The 16,918-nt window shown below is 42.7% G+C and overlaps 1 protein-coding gene across 3 annotated transcripts in view; it reads right to left on the reverse strand.

Moving 5' to 3' along the window:
- Positions 1 to 16,918, reverse strand: part of ZFYVE26 (zinc finger FYVE-type containing 26) — a 44,352-nt gene that overhangs the window by 26,818 nt on the left and 616 nt on the right. For 2 of the 3 annotated variants that reach the window (XM_033147381.1, XM_033147372.1), the window contains exons 2-17: positions 15,982 to 16,179; positions 15,154 to 15,232; positions 13,880 to 13,969; positions 10,990 to 11,530; positions 10,690 to 10,820; positions 9,654 to 9,818; positions 9,433 to 9,521; positions 8,947 to 9,110; positions 7,898 to 8,110; positions 5,238 to 5,897; positions 4,130 to 4,222; positions 3,579 to 3,650; positions 2,715 to 2,863; positions 1,838 to 2,036; positions 520 to 783; positions 235 to 345 (exon numbers count right to left, since the gene is read on the reverse strand). In XM_033147381.1, coding sequence (XP_033003272.1) covers positions 235 to 345; positions 520 to 783; positions 1,838 to 2,036; positions 2,715 to 2,863; positions 3,579 to 3,650; positions 4,130 to 4,222; positions 5,238 to 5,897; positions 7,898 to 8,110; positions 8,947 to 9,110; positions 9,433 to 9,521; positions 9,654 to 9,818; positions 10,690 to 10,820; positions 10,990 to 11,530; positions 13,880 to 13,969; positions 15,154 to 15,232; positions 15,982 to 16,172 — 3,211 coding nt within the window. In that variant the 5' untranslated portion in view covers positions 16,173 to 16,179. The remainder of the gene's footprint in view (positions 1 to 234; positions 346 to 519; positions 784 to 1,837; positions 2,037 to 2,714; positions 2,864 to 3,578; positions 3,651 to 4,129; positions 4,223 to 5,237; positions 5,898 to 7,897; positions 8,111 to 8,946; positions 9,111 to 9,432; positions 9,522 to 9,653; positions 9,819 to 10,689; positions 10,821 to 10,989; positions 11,531 to 13,879; positions 13,970 to 15,153; positions 15,233 to 15,981; positions 16,180 to 16,918) is intronic. The other variant, XM_033147363.1, reaches the window with a different exon arrangement.

Here is a 16,918-nt window from a genome sequence, read left to right on the forward strand (position 1 = left end):
AAGAAGAGAGGGATTCACAAAAATGCTTCTCTCCCTTTTCCACTGACAGAAGCTTACTGTCAGCTGAGCAACGCCACAGGATGCAACCCAAAGTCTTCACCCTTCAGCCGATGTCCAACAGAGGGGAAAGCCAGATGAGTTTACCTCAGGAGGGAGATGTATAGCCCAGGGGTAACTCTCAAGATTCGGTCCTCGGGGTGTAAGTGAATGAATGACATGGAGAAACAAAGTTACCTGATTTAGGCTGCCCTTGTGATGTGTTGATAATTTTACTTATTTGTTGAAGAACTGCTGGGAAACCCTTCATGCCAAGATAGCCCTGGAGAACAGAATCAAGTCTTCGGCCTGTATCAGATGCAGAAGGCAAGGAAAAAAACACAGGAGAGAGGGGAAAAAACCTAATTATGCTGACAGGATTACATGCATGGTCTATGTTGGCCATAACTGTTGTAGTTACTTTTAGTGCTAAACATTTTGCTTTTCAAGGCCAGTGCACCTTAACAGAGGAGAGAAACTTACCCTTAGTTTCAAGGCTGTTGTGCAACTTCCTATCTGCCGTCTCCAAGAGCTGCTTGCAGGTTTTCCATAAGTGGCACTGAGTAGACGCCAAGTCAAAGAGAGCCATGGCGGAGGGGCAGAGGCCCTCCACAACATTTCTCATAGGGTCTGTATGCTCCAGCTGGAGACTGTTGGCCCAGAAGCTCTCTTGGAGCATAGGGACAAGGCCTTCTGAAGGGGCAAGGAGCTTGTTGGTAACATCCGAAATAGAGTAGAACACCATACCTTGGGAAACCAAGAGAGAAAGCTTCATTAATGATTTGGGGCCACAGTTAACAGGCAACATGGGTTTTCAGTCCTGAATATGTCAGACCCCTTCCTAGGTTCCACTCTCATTTTTATCCAAAACTGGGAGTGCACAGCTCCCTTTCATGCTTAGTATGGCTTTAGATGACAGAGCAGAGAACAGAGGCTGCTTATTCCCTCACTGTATCCAATACCAACATGGATTCCTTACTTGCATGTTTTAATTTGTCCCTCATCGCTCTTATGTAAGCATGCCCCTACTTCCTGTGTGTGTGTGTGTGTGTGTGTGTGTCCACACTCTCTATTACTTTTTTTTATTTTTTTTTACCTTTTCCCACCACCTATCAACACCCCACACCCCATACACTCTCTATTACTAAGATTAACAAAACGGAACATTTTTTATTTGTACTGCAAAACATTTTCATTTCTGAACTGCTGTGTGATGCTTTTATAGCACTCTCTTTATTTTACTGCAAACAGGAAAAAGTGAGGGACAGAAGACAATTGACAAAATGAGCTGCAGCTAAGGGTGCCTGATGCAAACCTAAGGAAAGTAATTTCTTGCTGAGCTACTCCTTGCAGCATTAGTTTTAGAGAACACCTGTGACAATCTTCATGTTTAGACACCCTTCAGGGGTGGGGGGGAGAGGAGGGGAGAGACACTGGATTTCCAGCAGGCCTGCACAGCTTTCGTTCCATCAAGCCAAATCCAGACCACCAGCTTTGGACTGCAGCCCATCAAGGGCTTTCTTGCACCCCCTCTATGTTTGCAGTCCCAGCAGGCAGAAAAATCGATAGGGGTTGGGGTTTATTTATTTTTAAGCCTGTATTTGTATAGAGCCTGTATTTAGTTTGGTGGGACACAAAGCAGATTACATAGCAAGATGCAGTTTAATTCCCTTGAAAATCATACCTGTGCTCTGTGTGTGTTTGTGTGTGTGTGTGTGTGTGTGTGTGTCTGTCTGTCTGTCTGTCTGTCTGTCTCCCCCACCCAGTTTCCAACTTTTAAAGCCAACAGCCAAGTCTGCACCTGCTGCTGCAGCACTTCCAATGGCCTGCAGTGTTGAACGGCCACTTCCAGACTGTTTGAAGTTTCCAGACCCCTCAGATGACTGGTGCTCAATCTTGTGTTCCACTTTTGCCAGCTCCTTGATCACTTCTTGGTAACGCTCCAAGAATATCAGCTCACCATAGGAAGAAGACGCCTCCAAACTAAACATAATCGCCACCTGTCATTGTAGAATTGAGAGAAACCACGTACGTACATATTAGGCGGGAGAAGTATTTTTAAATCAATGTTCCAGGTGTTCTCTTAGGGGGGGAAATGATACATTCTCCTCTACTGGCAAGCTCTTCTTTCCTTTTTCTGAAGTTCCTATCAAAACACAGCATATCCAGAGATTTTTCTAGAAAGATCAGTGAGGCAATTAAAGCTACTGCTGCCAGGTTTTCTACCCCTGACAGGCTGTGGGCGACCAACACATTTCCAGTATTTGTGTGTCTCCTGTCTCTCCCATCCCAAACTGAATTTCCTTTATTATGTAAACAAAATCATATTTTTTAAATTGAAGAAATTATTAACTTGCAATAATATCCTAGATATTAGGGGTTTACTAATCCTTCTATATCTTTCCTGGAAGATGTCTAGACTTAAAACAATCAATTTCCTGAACATAAAAAGACATCCCTACTAGATCTGGCAGGGGAGGAAGTAGACAGCTGAGAGAGGGCCATTTGTCACATCAAGACTGTAGATGCTGGGTCAGTATGCAGAATGTGCACAGAATACCTAGAAACCATGGGAGATTAATCCCATGGCTGCTCTGGACATATAATGGATGCACAACAACTTCCAGGAGAAACCAGCTACTTCCAAAACAAACTCCATGTAGTGGCTATTGAGTTACCTGATGAGCTTCTACGTAGTTACCCCTCAAGATACAGGCAACAAGAAGAGATTCCGGTGGGGAAAGCATCATTGGGATGAGGGAGTTCTGTTGAGGCTTTATCCTATATTCTACATCACTCCAGTCAGTTAGCGAACTCTCACTTCCATCTAAAAATCGAGGGAAGGTGGAGGGAGGGAGATGTAACAGTTATCAGGTAATCACTATTGAACCTGAACTGGGGAAGATGTACACAAAGTAAGCAGTCGGTGCCAACTCCTGCTGTTTCTAGGTAATTGCAGAACATTCAAAAGGTTTTTAATTAGTTAATTAAGTTAAATATGTTAATGCCCTTCAGCATTTTTAGCCAGGATGGCCAACAGTTGATAAAGAAATTAATAATAAAACTCTTAAAAATTATATCTCTGCAACAGAATAATATATAAACACTTCAGCACAATTTCAGAAGAGAAAATAAAGAATATCTTCTATTATTAATATACTGTGCTTCTTTTGAAGGTCATAGGGTGGTTTACAACACAAAGGTGAAAACACAAAATGCATATAATGACAACAAAGAATAATAATCCCATCCTACAAACACATTTGAAAGGCCATAGATTGTTTAATCAGCCAAAGGCTTGGTTATAGAGAAACAGTTTTTGCCTAGCGCCTAAAGATATGTAGTGAAGGTGCCAGGTGAGCCTCCCTGAGGAGAGCATTCCACAAATGGGGAGCCACTGCAGAAAAGGCCCATTCTCATGTTGCCACCCTCTTCTCCTGACTCCTGAAAGACATATGAGCAGGCAGTAGCCAAGTCACCATGGAGAGGGCATTTCATGGCAAGTGAGGCATGGCAATGCAACCAAGGAAGATGCCCTGTACCTGATGTGCTGGTGAGACTTAATTCACTGCTTGTGCTTGCCAGTGATGGGCCTGAGATTCCCTTCTTCTGACCTGAAGAAGAAAACAAGCAGTTTGCGAAATACACTTTGGCCACACAAAGCAATTGAGAACATTTTATTCCAGGCTCCATGGGAATGATGGAAAGAGAGAAGCCAGTAACATTGATATGATTGTTTGGCCATTAGTCATTGTTAAAAGAATAGCTTATCAAGCCTTGGGGGGGGGGAGCCTCAGAGGGGCTTCTCTCTCACCTAGAGAACACTGACTAGCATTTACAACATACTGATACTTGTTTTTCTATATATATATCCATAAAATTCACATAAACATTCCAATTAATGGATTTGACTGGTTTTTCTTTTTCAACAAAAGAAAAATCAGTCTGTTTTTAAAAAAATATAATAATGATATCTGATTCAGGGCACTAGTTGTAGACCAGGATGGGTCACAGCCCCACAAATCCTCACAATCACAGACATGAAGTTCTGAAAGAGAGAACACAAGGTTCTCCCACATTTTCTTCACCTCACCTGGCTTTGGCCTTTGAGACAGGCTGTGCCTCCTCTTTGAGTTGGACCCCCTGGTTAAGCTTCCACATGTTTTACTGGGAACACGTTGACCTCCTAGAAGAGCAACAGTCAGCTACTGCGTTGGGACTCCATTATTTATTTCAGTCACAGCACACATTCAACGCAAGCAACGCTAGCATAAAGTAACCATGCAAGTAGAAGGTAGAAACTGCCATCTTACACGTTCCTATCTTAATACACTGAATAAAACTCAAGTTCTCCTCAAAGTATAAAACCATTAAATGATGGAGTTTTAAGTTCTAGCCACAACATTGAAGCTATTGTGTAAACCAGGGGTAGTCAACCTTTTTATACCTACCACCCACTAATGCATCTTTCTTGATGGTAAAATTTCCTTACCGCCCACCAGTGCTTGATGGAAGGAGGATTCAGCTTGCGCTCACCTAGAATCCTGAAACATCCACTAGTGGGCGGTAGGGACCAGATTGACAACCCCGTGTAAACTGCCACATTTTACTTTTGGATGGGCATTAAGAGCTACGTTTTGCAGACCTTGGGGAATTTACGAAGGGACCTGAATGGTGAGGATTTGTGGCAGATAAGCTAAAAAGGGCACTGGGAAACACTGGAATGGGCTTACTGACAACAGAGAAGCACCTTCTAATGCAGTCTCACAGAAGGCTGCCGAGAATTAGGGAGAACCATCAAAAATAATGATGGTTACGTTTGACTTCGGCCGGCGAAACCATTTTGGGCAAACCACATCCACCTGTCCTAGCCCCAGTCTCATACATTAAGTCAGCTGTGGGGCAGGTAAAGTCTTTGCCAAAAGAGGTGTTGCAAGTGCTGCCATCTGAAACAGCTGCTATAACAAAGGCAGGGGTCTTCATTATAGGCATCTTGCTGCCTGTGAGATGCTGGCCCTGCCCACCTGTCAAACTGGCCCCACCCACCCCTCTCAAGGCACACCCTACTAAGGATCCGACCCATGGAGCCATGAACATGTGCTCTATTTCTTCCCTGGCTCCTTGACAGTATGAAGACTCTTGCTGCTTGCTTGGCCGTTTCAAAGCACCACTGAAGTAGTAAACCACTTGGAACCTCTTACCCGCATTTCTGTTGCTGAGCACTATTTTGTGCCGCCACTGAGCTTCGGAGAGGTACTTGGAGAGCAGCTGCACACGACAACTAAAGCCATCTCTGTTAGCAGAAACATTCAAGCAGTCCAGCAGTGCAAGCTCTTCCTGAGCCACATGCTTCGAGTCCCAGGGGGAAGAGCCCTCCATTTCTTTCAGATGGTCCTGGAGCATGTTGAGAATGATCTCCATTGCTACATCATCCGCTAAAAACCCAGAGGTGTCACGGATGAAATGCATCAAATCCAGATGACTCCAGCTGAAAGACTCATATTTGTTGCTATCTGACTGCAAATCTTGCAGCTTTGGGATGCTGAGATGCTCGTGAGATGTACCGTAGGCAGTGCATGTCCCAGGTCTCCTTCCGGGCTCTGCCGAGTGCTGTGGACTCGCCGAGGTGGAAGAGCCTTGGCTAGCACAACGCTCAAGCCTCCTGACGGCACAGTTCTTTTTCTCGAGGACAGACTCTTCTGTGTTGTCCTCCTCGTGGGGATCATCACTGCAGAGGTCGCTGTAGGAGACAAAGAGCAAGGAGAAGATGTTCTCCAGAAGTTCCAGGCGTAGAGGAACAGGGACAGTCCTTAAAAACTGCTGGCACTTGGCAAGATACTGAGCAAAGAGACCTGCATAATCTGCATTTGGGAAAACAAAACATTAGAAACAGATTTACTTTTCCCCCTGCTCTCCTCATTCAAGGACTAGACGCTCAAGATAAAGGTAACTACGGAACTATGGGAGTCATGCCCCCTGACCTCTCTAGCCCTGTCTTCTTCCACTTCTTCCTCCTCTAGCACTTTCTTCTACCCTTTCTACCTTCTCCCCCATCACATTTTATGACTTCCCTAGGAAACCCCTACACGTACCCCGCTTGTAAGTTCTTTGGGGTAGGGACCTATCATATCTGTTCTTTGCAAAGCAACATAGACACAAAGATGATGCAGAATATATAAAAACCTATTTAAATAACAAACCTCTGTAGGCATACCAATATCCAGTATAAATGTCATTTATTTCTAACTCCATATAAAAAGAATGTGTACTATAAACTTTTATATTGTTTACAAAAACAAAACTCAAGGGGGGGAAAAGCTTCTAACTTTAATGTTTGCCTGCTGAATACGCAGAAATATGAATGCGCCTGAAAATGAGGGAACATTCATATCCCAGCCGCCTGTCTTAAATGCCCCCAGCTTAAAAACTCTCCTGAGGGTTTGGATACAGCCACAGAATAAAGAAGGGATGGGTAGCATTTAGTTGGACATTCAACATCACGTAGGCAGCACTGGCCATTTCCAAAAACAGAATGCAGGCTGTGCCTTATACCAAGTCAGAGAGTCGATGCGTCTAAGTCAGTGACTGACAGCAGCTCTCCAGGGTTTTTAGGGAGAGGGTCCTTCCCAGCACTAGACTCCAGGGATTGAACCCAGTACCTTCTGCATGCAAGTCATGTGCTTTACCACTAAGCTACAGCTCTTGCCCTGACACATTAGCCCATCTCATCCAGATAATAGAAGCCGGGTGCAGAATTAGACTAGCAGCACTAGGACAAGGGAGTCAAAGAGAAGGAGTCTACGGATTCATGTCTAACTCAATCTATAAATATAACCCAAATGCTATCCTCAACAGTGAGCCCATATTAAATAATTCAATTCACTGCTTATCAAGAAAAAAGTTAACATTTTGACCTTGTGCAACACCTGTTGTGCTATTTTACACACTTGCAAAAATAAAAAAGCCGCAATTGCTCCTACAGTAAGGGTGAATTCTCAGCACAAGGCCTCCACAAATCAGCCCACGGGTACACCCAAACCTTCTACTTTGATTGCAACTGCCAATGTAAACTTTCCCTCAGCTTGAAAAGGATTTTTATTTAACTGTAAAGGGCTTTTTAAAAAGGGAAATATGCTGTAATACTTCCCTATACGTTGTGGTCCACCTATTCCAGTTTATGCACTCATAAAGTCTCCTTGTAGAAGCAATGAATGGTTTTAGGGAGGGTGGAAGAAAGAGGTGCATGTGGCACCTGCTCCTCCATAAAGGCTTACAGCTTAGTGGGCCAGAGTGTGGTACCCAAAGAGCTAAACCTCTGGAGCAATGCCTTGCTAATTTGGAGCAGCCTACACCAGTGGTGGCCAAACTTGGCCCTCCAGCTGTTTTGGGACTACAACTCCCATCATCCCTAGCTAACAGGACCATTGGTCAAGGATGGTGGGAATTGTAGTCCCAAAACAGCTGGAGGGCCAAGTTTGGCCATCACTGCCCTACACCTCTAGAAATCACTTACTGATCCTATGGACTGCTTTCTACACCTTTATCCATAAATTATTACTTGGCGATCCTCTCCTTCCATAAACCCCACCTTTCCCCTACAAAGTCTGGGCCAGTAGAGATATCATTGCCAAAAAAATTGATGGGGCAAAGGAACGAAAGCACACCATCCCATCCCATCATGGAACATGGTGAAATGATGGCAAAGCAGATTGCAATCTCTCTTGCTGCACCAGCATTACAGTTCGGGGGGGGGGGAACACACTCCTATTCAGGTGTGTCTTGTTCTGCAGAAAGAAGTAGATGAACACCGAATAAAAAGCAACAATGACTTTTGTTACAAGGTATGTGGAAGCTACCAGACCTGGGCAAAGGGGCTGATCTGAAGATTTGCATTCGCCAGGCATCTCCTCAGGGAGGCCATTGACAAAAAGGTTCCTGCAGTCTTTGCAATGTGAATCTTTGTGTGCATTGACACAGAGGGCGTATATGGCATATTTCATGGCACAAAATGCCTGGAAAAGAATGAGATTGCGACGCAGACTCAAATGACTGGAAGCTGCCATCGCCGTTGAATCTAAAAAAAGAAAGAGAAAGTAGGAAATGGGAAATGGAAAGGTGAGTTTGCTCAGCTGTAGGGAAGTTATTAACATTTCTGTCCTTTCCAGAGCCTGGAATCAGTGCTCCCACCCAATCCCAAACAAGGTTAGAGAAGCTGCAGGCCAACAACCGGTGTAGCACATGGGGTTGTGTGTGTGTCTGAGGGAGGGAAGGGAAAATAGAGAAACAGGTTGTGGCTGTATTGTGAGTGGATGTGGGCTTTAACCTTTTACCCTCATTGCAGCCCCAACAGGAATTGTCCCTGCCTATACCTTCATTTCACAATGAGAAGAGAGCTTTGAATTGTACCAATGGGAGATTCCGCACACACCCACACCTGGAAACAGTATACACACACACACACACACACACACACAATTCCAATTAGGACCACAGCAGGGACAAAGACTTGCAGTTCATCTCCCCACATGCCACAGTCCCCATCTGTCTCATCCCCATATACATTCTCCAAAAAAACATGAACACCAGTTCATGATTTGCTTTCAGTTTCAAAGAATCGTGGCTTAGCATTCTGTAGGAACCAGAGACTTTAAACAAGTTCGGGTTGGTTTCTAAACAAGCCAACATCGAACTATGTGCTATGAAGCTGGCTTCTTTAATTGACCATAGTTTTCTTTCAAACCAAGGTCTCTGGTTCGTAGGCAACACTAAGCCAAGATTCTTAGAAATGCAAAAGAAAATTCTAGCAAAGCCCTTCTTGCCATGACAAACAATAGTGTATCCAACAAACAGGTCAGATGGACATTTGGCCATATCTACAGCCGCCTCTCCCCCCCCGCCCCCCGCATTTACCTTGAGCTTCTTCTGTGTCCCTGGCTGGAATTGCCTGAAGAAGTTCAGTGACAGCTTCTTCGTTCAGGGCGACAAGATTAGTAAGATGGTGCAGAAAATAAAGGGATGAGTGGGACTCCAAACTGTGCAAGTGCTGCAGAAGAACCTTCTCTGGGATAATATTACTGCAAGAGAAAAAGAAGCCTAAGTTTCAATGGCAAAAAGATTAGCTTGTAACCTCACATTTTTTCAAGGGAAGGATTCACAATCCTCGGATTCAGATTTGTCTGCATGAGGTCTTTTATATACCTGTTAAGGGGAATGTAAGTTGAGTGCTTAATGTGTGTAGCAACTGGCCATTGCATACATTCCCCAGGCCTCATGGACATCAACATGACGTGCACATCCATCCTTGCAGAACATTTGTATATCAAATGTATTTTATGCTTTCTTCAGCCATTGTGCATAATTCTCAAAAGGTTTCCCCCACCACCACCATGCTGTTACCTATTCTGTTGAATACACCATTCAAGAACTTCCACTTGGGCACACAATCCATCACAGAAGTCTTTTAATACTGAGTCATTGTGGAGACCCTGTTAAAAAGAAATAGGTTTGCATCTAAAGCAAAAAAAGCCCTCCAATTCCTCTTCTTAATAAACTGACTGGAATCAAAGCAAGGAAAAACATTGTGCCTTCCCTCACAGGCTTGATGAGGCCTGACGTACCTGAGATTTGTGAAGAGTCCACAGCAGCATTTTTGCCGATTCTAAACTGTGACACTGAGTCCACCCTAGCAATATCAAGAGGCGACTGAGTTGGCTGAATTCTTGCCGTAGTAAACTGTTGAGGCTGGAGAAGTCTTCCCTTTTCAATAAAGTTAATGCTGTACCCTAGAGAAAAGAACCACTTGTTTGTTTTAAGATTGTGGAATGCCTGAGTGGGAAGGAGAGTTAAAATTGCAAAGTTAAATTTGCAAATGTTAAAAACAGAGATTTTTCATGTTCTGCTCCTCTGGCCTGTAGGGAAGCATTCCCTGGAAAATGTATGGATAAAATGTGCTATCACCACCCCTCTCTCTTAGTTCCAAATGACTCCTTCAGCATTTTGTGTAGACACAAATCATGCTAGAATAATGATGACTCAAAACCTGTACTGGGCATGGACCAGTTCAAAGGGACTACGGCTATGAAGAATGCACGCCTTGTATGCGTCAAGGTTCCATGTTCAATTGTGGGCATCTTGGGTACAAAGACCCTTTATTGAGATCTGAGAGCTAGCTATTGTCAATTGGGTTGGACAGTACTTGCAGTAGACATTCAGCCTGACTCCACAGAAGCAGATGCTAATATCTATATTAAGTGCTTCAACTCACTTAAATCCCATTCACCTTTATACACTATTTACACTCTTGTTTCAGACCTTTTCAGAGGCACCATTTCAAAACATTTGAAGGGTGTTATCCATAGCAAGCCCCTTGATTTAGATAGGTAAGCCCACCTTCAAAAATAAAAAAATTCCAAGAAAGAAATACCTATGTTACACCATGAATCAGAGTAAGCATCTACATGAAGAACATAGAGTTCTAGTTTGCAATTCACTGACCTAACTATTAAGCCACTAAAACTGCAGCACATTTGCCAGAGATCTTGATGATAACGCTGGTAGTGACTTCACAAAGTTCTTTGCCTAACTCAGAAACATTGGCAGCCACATGATCCATTACTCAACTCCTCCTATGGGAATGTCTCATAAGTGATTTACCAGAATTTGTTCCAAAAAGTGCTTGTTGCTGCTCAGGCAGTAGAAATAGGCAGCTTTCCAAGAATGAGCATGTTCACGATCCAAGAACAATGCCATCACTGCCCGCTCCACATCCAGCTGTTCAGATGTACCTGAAACACCCATAAGTTGGGTTAATTTCACATATAGTTAAGACACAGAATAGCACCAAGATGGGCAGGCTCTCTATACATTTTAGCTACAGTCACCAATTAACTCCTGGTTAAACTAAGCCAACAGTTATTATTGCATAGCAAAGAGAACATGCAATTTTAAACAAACCTTTGCCAGGTGGCTTCAGTCCCAGCAGCTTCTCTCTCATCTTCTCAATGAATACACTGCTGAACAGATTGAGCAAGGCATGGCAGTCTTTCCTGAGCAGACAGCCGAGCAGCCTCTCTTCTTTCAGTGGGCTCCGCTCAGCCCAACAGGCATCCAGAAGTTCTCGGCAGAGAAGCCGTAGCTCTCCAGTCTGATTCTCCACCTCCAAATTCAACATGCCAAGGGCACGATAAATTTCATCCACGGCCTCGCTCCCACCAGATTCCAATAACTCTGGATTTAGCTGGAGGCGCTTCAAATATTTTAGAGACTCCCAGAGAAAGTCAACAAAGATGCGTTGTGGAGAGCCACTGTGTGTGAGCGAAGAGCTCTGCTCGGCAGAGTCTTTCTGGAGAAGCTCCAAGATGGCTTGCAGCTTCCGAGGAGCCTGCAACAGCATCTTTCGGAGAGCAGAGAACACCTCAGCACTGAACAGCTGCACCGATCCATCTCTCGGCTTTCTGTCTGACCCATGCCTGTTTCCAAAAGCTTCATATAGTTCCTGGGGAAATAGCTGGATTAACAGAAGATTCTTTCCACAAATACAACTGAGAGACGTAAAGAGGTAAGCAGATATATAAAATATGGAGGAGCACTGGCCTAGTTTACACTGGGGGTCTAAGAGAGCCCCAAACATAGTTAAACATGTGCAGCTGGACAGCCCCATTCCAGCCCTATCTGCATAATGCAGCCACCTCCTACCTGCTTTCTCATCATCCATGGTACAAGGATTCTTCATGGAGCACCAGAGGAGAAATGATGTTGTTGGGTCCCTGAGACTTCCTTGCTCCTCTCTGGTGCTACAAGAAGTATCCCCTAAGCGGCAGAGAATGCATGAGCTGATGGTGATAGAACAGAGAGAAGACTGGAATTAGGTTCTCTAGATGACAGTAGAACCGATAGCTGCTATAGCAAAGCACAGATGTCTGGCCACAGCAAGGATCTTTTTAATTCTCTTGTGTGAACTGGGCCATTGTCTGCTATCTAGCCAAAGAACAAGAACTGCAAACACTATTAATGCTTATAGCTATTAAAAAGAAATCAGTAAGAAGATGCAAAATTAACAGAAACAAGAGGAGAAATAAATGATGGCATGGTGATGCTGTCCAGCAATTAGAGGGCCAAAGGTTCCCCACCCCTGCAGTGGAGAAACTCCCTTTCTCCCCATGCTGCTCCTACTGATAAAGGTGAATTATCAGGTTATAACAACCCCCACTCCCAATCAGAGACACCCTATCCCACTTGTCACACTCTGGTTAGATTTCCTTCATTTTTTTTGCCAGGAAATAGCTTCTTTGCAAGAAAACTTATGAACATGACTGTTAAACAACTAAAGGGCAGAATAAGCATCAAGCATTTCATTATCAAAATATTTTCACATGTGCTAGCCTTTCTTGTAAATTTATTCTACACCTAAAGAGTAGGCCAGGGAGCACTTTAAAATCAAAGCAATAGTTATCAGCTTTAAATCATAAAGTGAAGGTTTCAGAAAGCCATTTTCAAAGGGAAGCTAAATCAGCTGCATCTTGTACAGAAAGCACATGATTTTCTCTTCTTCTTTCAGTCCTATTTAAGGGGTTTCTCACCAACTGGTTACAGATGTCTGAGTCACATGAATTTCTGACTGCATTTTTAAAATCATGACACATGATCCTAGAGCACCTTTCTGTTCCACAAACATTCGTTTTCTTTAATTAAGTTTTTTACACAAGTAGAATGATGTGGTAATATAGGATGCAGTAATATCAATAATAAAGTGGTGAACTCTTAAAACAAGTAGAACTCTGTTTATACAGTGTTCCTGAAAAAAATTAAATCAGTTGAACCATTTGGTATTTGATCTCAGGTTGGTGATATCCAGTCCAGAAACCAAACCACTTACAGAAAAAACTGAGAAGCCTAAGAGTTTGGCACTAAGACTCAGAACTTTTCCTATCACCTAGACCTTTTGGACTAGAAGACAGGGCTATGCAGATCCACTAGCAGTCTGAACAATACTTCATTATGGACCTTAAAACTGAACAACTTTTCAGGAACTGAAGTGCGCCTAACAATTTTACTACATAAAGGCAGGCAGTTTCCCAACTGCTGTTTATGAGTTATGTTTGAAGATCCAGAATCCAACATCTAAGGCACAATATTAGGTTAAAAACAAACAAACAACCATCAACCTTCACAAGAGAGGTGACAAAGCGATAAGAAGATAAAATCGTAACATAGGAATATATTTTATACCAAGTCAGACCACTGGTCCATCGAGCTTGGTACAACCTACAGAGACTGGCATCAATTTTCCAGAGTTTCAAGCAGAATTCTTTCCCAACCCTTCCTAGATCTGCTGGCATTTGAACCTGGGGCCTTTTGCATGAAAAGCATGTGCTCTCCCACTCAGCTTGGCCCTTCCCCAAATTAATGCATCCAAAGTATGACTGTTCCCCTTGAAGGGATCAGTGACATTCCCAATAATCAGTCATCTTCAGAAGGCTGGAGATGACTGGCAATAAACTTAAGCATAAGGGGGAAACCTCGCTGGAAAACATCCATAGAGATGGCAATCAAAACTCTCAAGAAAACTAGGTTACATAGGTTATATTTTTTTAACAAGCCACACAAAGTTCACTAAAATATGTATGGATTCGGACCAACAACTGAAGTGGTGACTGCTCATCTGAATCACACCCAGCTAACTCCTGGATCACCCCATATTTCATATGAATTCCAGGAGTTGGAATTATCTCAGGGCTGTACTGCTCAGCTGAATTCGCTGTTCATGCATGAGCTTTGCACAAATAAGAGCAACATTAAATGTAACACCTTTTGAACCAAGTTCACCCTCAAGAAGCAATCACACCTTTAGAGCAGCGTGTGAGACATCCTTTTCTAGTTCTTCTAGGAGAAGCAAGAACTCAGTTTCTCTCTGGAGAGCTTCTGGAACTGTTTTCTGGAATGATTGGAGGAGAGAGAGAAAAGAAATTGGAATGATATGTATTAGAATAGGTATGCAAATAAAATACTGTATTTTTTCGTGTATAACACCCCCCTGTGTATAACACAACCCCTATTTTGGGGGACTCAAATTTATGAAAATGGGGGAAGACGACCCCCGTTTTTAACATTATTTTAGAGTAAAAAAAAACCTAGTCTTGTACATGGAAAAGTACGGTATATCTAGTGAGCGCTTCTTGGTAGATATTTTGTATGTTTTAAAGCTTTTAGGAGAGATTGTAACTTATTTCTCAGTCTACTTTGATACTTCCTGCTCAAACAGGCTAATTTCAAATAGACAGGCATTCAGCCAACAACTTTTACTTGCCAGTACTTATAAACCAAATATTTAGGTCAATTAGTTTTAAAAATGACAGCTACAATCTAAGGGAACAATTTATGGGATCCTTGCAGAAAGCTGGAGGGTGGTGCTTCTGGCGGGGGCGGGGGGCTGGCATTGCCAAATCTAAAAGAATGTTTTTGCCTCACTGGTTCAGTAAGACTGCCAACTTTCTTACTGAGTCAACTCCTATGACTATACCAACTGCTTAGCACACAGAAACGAAGCAGAGGATTTTCTTATCACTTTATTCCCATGACAGAATCTATATCTGTGTAAGTTCTGCATGTCAGTCTGCCTTTCAATGCACAAGGGCAGGAACATCAAAAACTTAGAACTGTCACTGGCGTTTTGCAAGAATTGGAAAGAAAGCATCATTATATGCATCATTTTGCTATTTGAACAGAAGTAGCTATTTTGCATTGTGGCCTATCCTTTCAAAATAACAACAGGACTTGCACTATCAAGCTAATTGAAGAAGAGCATAATGTTACAGTCATAGCCAGGCATAGGCAAACTCGGCCCTCCAGATGTTTTGAGACTACAATTCCCATCATCCCTGACCAATGGTCCTGTTAGCTAGGGATCATGGGAGTTGTAGTCCCAAAACATCTGGAGGACCGAGTTTGCCTATGCCTGGTCATAGCCAAAGCCTTCTTTAATAGCCTTCTGATATATATATATATATATATTGTAATTACTAAAACAGCAGCAATTCTCAAACTTCATTGGGTGCTACAAAATTTCTCAAATTGGGACAGAAGTATTTTCTTATCTGGAATGGAACAGATTTTTTTTACCTGCTCCCATGCGAGCCACGTCTGCAAAACAAGGAGCCAAAACCAAGCAAGTTTTTGAGGACTGTGGTTCGATCCACACCTACAACGAGATTTCCCCAAATTAGTCATTTTCCATACTAAATTCATTTATCTAGAAATCTCAGTAACTTTTGAACTGCTTTGAACTGCAGCCTTAGCAAGACAGCTCATAAGCCCCCAAAGCAACGGTGCTCAAAGCTCTACCACAATCAAATCCATCCTTGAACAAAGGAAATTCAAAGGGAGACTGCAAGATGAAAGCAGTAAATGGCAGTATATCAAGAGGTTCAGTACTATTGCTTGTCTATGTAATTGCCACAATCATTTGTCATCACATTACATGTGATATCTGACTTACAAATGTCAGAATACCTGTGTTTTCAAACATTGGTTTTTGTGAATTGTCCCTGTTATGTAATTCTTACCATCTGCACATTTCTGCATTCCACTTCCTTCTTTCCTCAAAGTTCACAATCACTCTTCCCCTCTGCAAATATCTATGTACCTGCTATTCAGGATAACACTACATGTATCCAATGGTGAACTGGAGTTGATAGAAGTCGGTATCATAATAAATTTGTTAGTCAATAATCTTTGTTATTTGTGTTGCAAAAGATTAACACTGCTGCCCTTTTGAAATTAATAAGGAACACACTCAAAACATACTTTAAGGCTGTATTCACTTACCTGGGAATAAGCCCCACTGAAAATAATGGGACTTTCTTTAGTGCATTGCACTGTAATATTTTACAACTTGCAACTTCAACACATTTTCAACTGTTAGTTACCAAAAGTCAATGTAGTGCTCACCTCAGATGAGACGGGCAGACTATTAGAGCATGAAGGATCCTTTCCACTTTTTCACAGCCATCTTCTTGCCACCGGTGTAACTGAGGAATGCAGGCCTGTGCAAGTTCCCAGTCTTCCCTCTTCACACAATCACAAAAAAACCAGAAGAGCCGTTCCAGGGATGCAGATTCCTCCTTACCAAATGGATGCATCTTCCTACTTCAAAATGCAAACAAAAGACTAGAACTCATCAGATCCTATTCTGAAATCATATCTGTCAAACATTCACTTACAGTGCAGTTCCTAAAATGAGAGGTGGAAATCTACAGAAAGATTCATGTCTAGATGTGGAACTTTAGTCTTTCCCTGCGCAAAGTTAGAATGTCTAGCAGGACAGACAACTAACCTAATACACTTGATCGTCCACATAAACAAACAAACAAACAAGCTTTTATAAAATAACAAGAATAGCAATTGTCTTGTTTGCCCATTGAAAATCTGTCAAAACATTTGCAGGTAAAGAGGTGAGAGTGAAAAAAGGAAAGTGGAAACTGCAGCTGTCTAGCCTTCCCTTAGGCCTAACAATAACAAGTTGAGAGACTAAGCTGATCTTGAGAGTGAAAATAGAGGGGACAGTATGGGTGCAAGGGAAGCTATAAAAAGGGGTTAAATCTTTGTGAGGCTATGGAAATCTCTGGGTGGAGTGGGGCTGAGCTAGAGCCAGAGCCAGGGAGGGTTAGCAAATTCTGCATTAAGATGAGCAAAACCTTTTAGCCCAGCAAGAATTATTCCTGCAGGTTAAAAAAACCCCTCAAAACTAAGTCATCTAGTGGACTCATTAATAAACCAGGGCTCAGTTATTATATCTGAACAGTTCTTATGGTGCCACATTCGACTTAACTGCTCTGTGGGAAACTTTCCACTGCCAAATAAATTTTGCCCAGCTAATCTATGATGA

This window comes from Lacerta agilis, chromosome 1, assembly GCF_009819535.1.
Source record: "Lacerta agilis isolate rLacAgi1 chromosome 1, rLacAgi1.pri, whole genome shotgun sequence".
Taxonomy (NCBI): Eukaryota; Metazoa; Chordata; class Lepidosauria; order Squamata; family Lacertidae; genus Lacerta; species Lacerta agilis.